General features: G+C 42.4%; 1 protein-coding gene across 1 annotated transcript in view; it reads left to right on the top strand.

Moving 5' to 3' along the window:
• The window catches only part of hs3st3l (heparan sulfate (glucosamine) 3-O-sulfotransferase 3-like), a 22,676-nt gene that overhangs the window by 415 nt on the left and 13,626 nt on the right, over window positions 1–8,635 (top strand). Inside the window, exons 2-3 of the mRNA XM_035670245.1 lie at window positions 958–1,096; window positions 6,243–6,711. Coding sequence (XP_035526138.1) covers window positions 958–1,096; window positions 6,243–6,711 — 608 coding nt within the window. The remainder of the gene's footprint in view (window positions 1–957; window positions 1,097–6,242; window positions 6,712–8,635) is intronic.

Genomic DNA, 8,635 nt, shown 5'->3' with positions numbered 1-8,635 from the left:
CAGAGCGGACCACACTGAGCTTCACAGTGGCTCTTCAGACGTCTATGGGTGACGTCACAAAGACTTTTTAATTATAGAATCTATGGTATTGACCTGAGGACATCACTTTCCTGTCTACAAGCTCGGTGTGTATAGTTTCTTACCAAAATACTATTGGCAGCTTGGTAGTTTTGACTCCTTAAGTCTTTATGTACATGGGCTTGTACCTTTGACTTTTTATCAAACGAGATTACCAAATATCACTTGTACTCTAACACGGACTCTTTAATACTCGAGCAGCAGAGTTCCAAGCCCATTCAAGCCTTGAAAGTGCTCCAGCTGCCAGTCATCAATATTGCCTGCGCAGAAAATGAACAACAGCCAAAAACTTTGATTACAGGATGTCTCCATGCCCTCTTTCTGGAACCTAGCTGATGTCAGATATGTAATAGAAGGGTGAAATTGGTGTAATTGCAGCATTCACGTCCTGTATCTGAGAAATAAATGTAATAATTCACTGTAGGTTTGAAAAGCTCTCATATGAAACCTGGCCACAGCGTACAGACTTGCTTAATTGAAACAGCTCAGTGGATCAGTGGACCGTGACCTGTATTTTACAACTACACAATAACCTCATCGCAGAGATGACACGGAGGGGTCAAAGAAGCACCTTGCTCATTAAAACCAAAACCATATACACATGAAAAGGCCTGAGGGCTCACACAAAGGAATTGCTCAAACACACACAAACACAAATACATACACACACACACACACACACACACACACACACAAAAAGCCCTCCCAAAAGCAGCATAAGTAGAGCTTATCCCTTCTTGGAGTGCTCTGATCTGATCTGGCACCTCTCATCCCTGTTCACCCTATGGGTCAAACGCACACTCACACACACACAAACACACACTCACCCTTCATCGGGGCTCTGTGTGGTTTCTTTGCCAGTGTGTGGATCAATGACAGGTGGAGAAGGTGCTGGGGGAGCAGGAGGTGTGGGCCTCTGATCTGGGTGTGGTTCTGGCAAGACTCTGTGACCCTACAGGGCTCCAATCCAGGGACACAAGCAGGACATCAAGGCTCTTCAAGGGAACAGAGACAGACAGTAATCAGGCCACTACTACCATACAGCACTATTCACTCTAGATCCAGTTGAAGAGAAACTTAAGTGAAGTTACGAAAACAACTCATTATCCAACACTCCAAAACTGTTGAAAACCCTGTGTTTTCAAATGATACTGGACAACACATAGACACCTAAAAAATAGTATTGCATGTTTTAAGGGTGAATAAAAATAACAAGGGCAACTGTCTGTTATATTGAGTTTCCCATTTACAAATGATTAAGATTGTGCTAGCAGCACGGGGGACATTTTCAGTATTCATAAATAAAAGAACTGGAAACCAGTGAAATGACTGTTTTGAGGTAAATTCATCATCCTCACATTACCAAAACTGATTTCCTACATGCCACACACATCTGACGGTAAAATGACGCATATTCCAGTGAGAAAATAAATATACTTGAATAGGCTACTGTTACTTAAAAGCTTTTAACTCACGTAACATTAGCATAACAAAGTTACGTTAGCATATATGAAATTCCTGATGTTTGCTTGCTGTGCAAGTTAAAGGTCCAGTGTGTAAAATTAGGGAGGATCTATCAGACGTTTTTATCTACGGGGGGAGCGGGTCCTCTTCTATGGAATCCACCATAGTGAACCAACATGTTTCCACCGTAGCATAGATTGGACAAATGTAGAGCCTGTTATAAGGCCTTTCGAGGTTTTCGCTGGTTTTACAGCCACCATAATTTCTCCAACACACTTGGAATGGGAGAATGAGTCGAGGGTGTTGCAATCAGCAACTACACTGCTAGATGCCACTAAATCCTAAATTTTTCAGTTCAGATTCCCCTTATTTATATTAGGAACACCAACTCACATGAAATTCCTGGTGTTTACTATCAAAATACTAGACACTAGATACTATGTCAGATGTGTTACATTAGTGAAGAGAATCATATTAGATGACTGCAGTGTACAGTATACAGGCAAGCCTTCACTCATAGAAAATATGTCACACAGGATTTAATTAGATAATATCAGCTACACAGAATCATTAAAAAAGTGGCCATGAAACACACAACAAACAGCCTAGCCTCTGTCTAGAGCATTGCCAGTACATATATAATGGAGAGAGCTTTCGGGTCTGTAAAGTGAAAGCGTCTTATACCTGCATTCTATGTGTTCTAGTATGTAGTCAGTCCAGTGCAGCGCACAAAACTCAGATCAAACTGTCAAACTAGGCAGTGCTGATCAATATATGAATCAATATTCTGTTACTGTGTTGCCTATTTCTCATCTAAAATCCTTTCAGAAACATATTTCAGTGTACTGTTTAGCTGTAATACGAGATCGTGTGAGGCGCACCGCCATTGTGACAAGGCGCACCGCCATTGTTTCCTGCTATGGACGGGTTGAACCTACGCAGCCAATGAGGAGGACCAGAACGCCAAACTTGTGGCTTCAAAACAGTACTCCACAAATCAATGGGTGACATCACGATAGGTTGTCCACCCGCAGCGTCTGTAGATATAAAATGCTCATTGTAAGGTAACAAAAACAGAACGGTTATTAATTTCAGGTGATTATACAGTAATGAAAACATACCTAAGATAAGCAGGAAAATATGCTTTTTTTGTAATTTGGGTGAACTTTAAGAGCACCACACAGCCTGCTTCGGCAAGGCCTGCGGTGCTGAGAGAAGTTAATACCAGGTCTTTATGTTTGAAATGGATGATGAGATCAGCGGTCAGTGAGTGCGGTTCATTGGTTTGCGACTGTGATTGGCTTGCAGGTATAAGGCTCTCCACTGAGTGACTTATGGCTGTAATTTAGCCTTGATTACATACACCATTACTTTAACTCTAATTAGACTGTCACTCGGAGGAGGGGTGAAGGATGCAGACAAACTCACAGTCAGGGAATAATTCATAGATGCAAGGTTGATGATAAACATGTTGATTTCAAAGAAAATCCTAATGCAATAAAATAGAAAAGTGTCAGAAAATTGATGACGTAGACCAGAAATATAAAGTCCCAGACATCCAAACTATTATCAGAATTGACAGCAACCAATTTACATGTTGACTCAAGTTCAGTTTTAAAATATACACATTTCTAAAAGCTGCTCATGTCACACATTGTGATGCAGGAGCATATTAATCAGCTTACTCTGGCCCGTGTCGGATAATGAATCACTGCCTGGGCTCTGGCCCTGACCCCGAGGTCACGCTTTTATAGACGACTACTTCATCACGGAACAATCTGCTGGGCGACTGCAGACAAAAGACACACAACCTCACCTGATGACCTTGCCTCATGATCCATGGAGGGAGGCTGGAGAATAAAATAAACAGGAAATAATAAGAAAGATATAGATTTATACAAAGACACTTTATTATGTCTGTGTATACATTTGTTTCTACCCCAATTCATAAATTGTCATGTCATTGTGAAAGAAAGGGATACTTGAGTGTGACATTGGTGGTAAGTGTTATTGAGTAATTGGGGCACATAATGATTCTTATTTCAGGGTCAGTTGAGCACTGCATAGAGTTTTTACTGGACTGATACTTTAGACTTAGTGTTGGTTTTGGACATTTATCAGTTCAGCAATATCTTTAATGGTCTCGCCATCCCTCCATTTTCAACCGTGTTTTACATTATGAGCTTCTAAATAAAAGCCATTATTAGTCAAAAAGTATACTTTCAACAATATATATAACCCCCAAAACAGTTTGATGACTTTAAAAGGTTCAACAATGGTAAAGGTAATATTGCTTGCCACAGAGCTATTTTCTGCAGTAATCCAACATCCAATGGAAAAAAACGAATTGACTTTATGTCTAGGAAAAATGTCTTATTTTACTTGATTGGAATTTGCAAACAAATATGTATATACATCATTCAGTTCAGTAAGCCCTCTTAAACTAAACTAAATCAAAATATATGAAAACTCCACCATGAACAGGCCAAATGCCAAGAGCAGTTTCCCTCTGATACTGTAACCTTCTGGAAGGAAGTCACCTGAGAAAGTACTTCAGTGGCTAAGACGGCTAAGAAATCATTTTCCAGGACATTTTCCAGGATTTTTTTGACAATACAGGGCAGCACTAGCTCACAAACGGTGGTCAGCGTTTATAGGACGTTCTGCGTTGGCTTGCTTTCATGGCGCACTTGGCTGTTCTCACCACAGCCTATTTTTCCGGTTTCCAAATACTCTAGCCTTACCCTACTATTTTATGTCAAAATGGCTGCTGTGAAAAAGGTCAATTGACTACAGCTTTCCTCTAATTGTAACATTAATTTGGCCACAGCACAGACTAAAATGCAATTAAAATTTTCATTTTTACTTCCAGGATATTTCGTGTTTCCAAGACTGGAAAACTAGTCTCTAAATGTCCAGGTTTTTCAGGATGTGTGGAAAACAATGCTAAGAGTCCTCAACTGCACTTCTTTTTCTTGACATTTGTGTGATTTTAACTCTCTTGGTTTAAAAAAGGGAATCTGTCCAGTCTGATGGCAACTGGTCAGTGTTAATGAAATGGAAAACACTGTATTGATAGAGGAGCTATTAGTATATTTCTATCAGACTAAATCAGATTATCTTTACCTTTTTATTAATTTTAGATAAAAACTTCAAAGTAATGGCATGCAAATAAATTTGCATAAAAATATATGACATCATAGCTCACATTATATTTACAGGCAAACACTTTCAGCTGGTGATTGATTGTTTTCTCTATAACAAGTAGACAGGACATTCAAATGTCACAAAGTTTCATCCTGTTGTTGAAAATGGATGGCGGATGAGTTTAGTCTCTTATTGCAGGACAATGCAGTGGTTTTATGGCATGGGTCACATCTGCTATGGGATAATGACAGGGGTAAGCCAAATGGAACATGAAGTATGTGCGTATTTGTGTGTGTGTGTGGATGTCTGCGTGTAAGTGCGTGCCTGGGTTCGTGCACGTGTGGTTGGAAGGGGGAACTAATGAGTCTCCTATGAGCTATTATCCGTACCTTAGCTCCGCACTCTGCAATAATAAAAGCCAACATTGCAGAGCTCCCTAACAGGAGACTGCAACACAACACACGCCTCTGTTAATGCAAGTGATAAAGCGTCCACTTATGAAGTGGAAACCCCTTTTTAGATAAAAAAAAACGACTGTGTCATTTCTTTAAGGATTATATCATGTTTAAGTTGTTTTTTGGTAAAGCAGGTGGAAATCCGATAGTGGAATAGCAGTTTCTCACATTATTGATATGATTTAGAAACATTTCTGCATGATGCCTGAATGTGGCTTCACACACTCTGTCCTTTGGGGTCAGGATCAGCAGACTATTGGCAGCTGGACTAGTGTCTGACCACTAAGCCAATTATGTGACCGGCCTTAGGAGTGCAGAGTGTCAGCCAAGTGTGATAAACCCCGTTCCACCAGTGACCCACACTTGTTTACGTACTGGTAGATCCATTCCTGGATCCACTGATCAGAACATTTATATGACTACATTAGTGCCTGTACTATTCGCCATGAAGCAGGTGTACTATTATATGGCACAATGCTGCAGAGGACATAACTCAATATGTGACAGAATCAAAATCAATCAATCATATTAGATGAGGGTGATAATGGCACATATGAGGTGTGGGACGTCTGTGCACTGGATCCATTCCATCCCAGGTTCCCCCTAATAAATAATACTGGAATTATAGAGCCTCGGGCCATGACCCTCCAATCTAAGGTATCAAAGGAGACAGAGAGAGAGAGAGACGAGAGAGAGAGAGAGAGATCCCTGGACTCAATCCCTCGTGAGATGAGCGTGTGGAGAGACGCAGAGTAATCCTGTGGAGTGGAAGGAGAGAGAGATCCGCGGCATCCCGCTCGGATATTAGAGCTTTATTCTCTCCCACGTTGCCAGGGTGGGCGAGTAAGTGGGCGCACGCTGTGGATGTCACGCAAAAAACTAGTTACTCTGATAGACTAAAGCGGACTGGTTGGCTGGTTTTGGGAGGGGGGCTCATTGCGCTCCGGACGCGCAACATGAAGGAGAAGGAGGCCAGCGAGCGCACTGAGAGAGGACTCTCCAAGGTAGCGGTGTGTTCACGGCTTAGAGTATGAATGATGGTGAGCTTGAACTATGGTAGAATGGCACTATCTCACGTGGATTCTGAGTGATGGCCAGCTTTTCACCACCACCACCATCATCACCACCACCCGAGCGCGGACCTGCGGCGGCTCTTCCACCGGCTCACCATCGCGTCCTCTCTGAGCATCCTCTGCTTCTCCCTGGTCTATCTTCTGACCGGATGCTGCGAGTCACAGCTGACAGAAAACTCTGAGATCAAGCCACCCACGCGGGAGTTCTTCGCGTCAGGGTCAGGATGGCCGTCCGAGAGGAACAGAACCAGCAAGGAGGTTACCACCGCGGCTGGCGAAGGCGCGTTCAGCGGTCATCCCGGGCTGGAGGTGAACAGCTCGGGGAAAGAATGGACAGCCACACGGAGGTTGCCCCAGGCTCTGATCATAGGGGTTAAAAAGGGGGGCACCAGGGCTCTTCTGGAGTTTCTGCGGCTCCACCCGGACATCCGCGCCCTGGGGTCGGAACCACACTTCTTTGACCGGCATTACGCACGGGGACTGGACTGGTACAGGTACGCGCAAATTACGCAAGGAATCCAGCAATGTCTCTGAATTTACCACCGAGTGTATTTCTCTTTATTCGTTCTTTTCTTTTATAAACTTTATACACTGCAGTTAAAGGAGAACCAACAGTCTCATACTGGCTGACATTTAAATTTAAATTTAGAGATTCTCTCACTCCATTTGCAACTTTTTTCCTCCAGCTTCCGGAAGAAATTAACCTCTTTGTGTTGTTTGCATACCCAAACACATCCACAGCTATTCCGCAGAGGTTTAGGTGACAATCAAAGAGACTCTGCCATCTGGCTATGCCAATCTGTGCATGTGTGCATGTGTGTGCCTGCAGTGCTTGCTGTGTGTGTGCATACAGTAGGGAGAGAGAGAGAGAGATAGAGAGAGAGAGAGAGAGAGAGGGGCCTTGCAGGATGAGTTCTCACAGAGCAGCAGAGTAATCATCTCTGGAGCCTGAGCCAGATGTTACTGTTGTCATGTGGCTTTGTTGTCAGCCTGTTCCATGAAAACTTGGAAATACTCAGAACACACACACACATGAATGAGATACAGGGGAACGAGACCCAAGTCACTCAAACTGCTCAGGATAATTTGGGAAGATAAAGGGAAAGTTCTCACCAGACCTGGGGTTTCAGATTTCTGGGCTTCATTTTGCTTTTTCTTATTGTGCGTACAGTAAGTGCAACCACCTATAGACCTACATACTGCTCCAAATATGGCAGATTAAAAATGCATCCAAATCTGGACTGCGTGGCGTGCTGTTAACCAGCTTACAGTATATTACTGGGGCTCAATAGTGGCATTGGCTCAGCTCTGGGAGCCTCTTTGGCATGTCAGCAGCAATTTAACCTATGACGGAGATCAAGTGAAAGGATGAATTTTTGTTTTTACGCTGATGTGACCACGCACACAGACACACTGCCATGTCAAAGCTCAGGGATGTAAACAGAGCCAGAGAATTCGTAATATCTGGAAATACTGAAAAAAACACTGTAGCATCTCCAGTTTGCCAGCATGTCTACTTTGTGTGTGTGTGTGTGTGTGTGTGTGTGTGTGTGTGTCACACCAGGTGATGTGAATGTGACACCAGATTGTCACGTCTTCCCCTCGGGCCAGATGGGGCTCACTGCATGTCGAGCCACTTGACATCCCTGTCAGCTCTGTCAATTGACCTCTGACTCCAGGTCACTTTACGCTGGGAGTTAATGATGTGTTCACACCACTTCATAACAAACAGCACACACCCAGAACACACACACTGACAAAGAAAATGTCTTTGTTTTAAAAAAAAAATACAAAATAGTTGCAAAATGAATTTAAAATTGTGGTTTATTACAACTCGGGTGTTATTTTTGTAGTTTTATCTATCCTTTCTATCAGTTATGACAACAAAGTCTGATGAGGCGAGAAACAAAACAGTAGTTTAGTCAGATTACTGAACCGCTTTATACGGAGGTAAAATACCCCAAATGTTGATAATAATCGCTCGTTGTGCAGAGAAGTGTGTGCACACACCTACTGAATAAAAAGGTCAAAGTTGAAGCAAGAAGTTAGTCTGTAAACTAGCACTAATGCTAGTGAGCTAATCTGCTAGCATGTTTACTGCTGACTGACCACTATTAGCTGTGTAACTACAATCTAGTAGACCACACTCAGGGTGGGTTTGACATTGTTGCTTTAGGAGTTTTTACTGAAAAATGTTACACTCAATACATTTCAGAGGGATTTTTTTTAAAAAGGACATTTGTTTTGTTTTGCTTCTTTCTGATATTCCTCCAGACAGACATTCTGAACAGAGTTGGTGGAAGTCTTTTGATGGACGACCCACACAATAATGTGTTGGAGGGACAATTGCACGAAGTAATAAAGAAATTGGAAAGTAACTTACATTAAAGGGATCCTTAAAGTTCCAGTGTGTAACAT

This window comes from Morone saxatilis, unplaced genomic scaffold (assembly GCF_004916995.1).
Source record: "Morone saxatilis isolate NCDOM2014 unplaced genomic scaffold, NCSU_SB_2.0 Contig1, whole genome shotgun sequence".
Lineage (NCBI taxonomy): Eukaryota > Metazoa > Chordata > Actinopteri > Moronidae > Morone > Morone saxatilis.
Note: the sequence above shows the minus strand (reverse complement) of the source record. Positions and strands in the feature narration are given on the sequence as shown.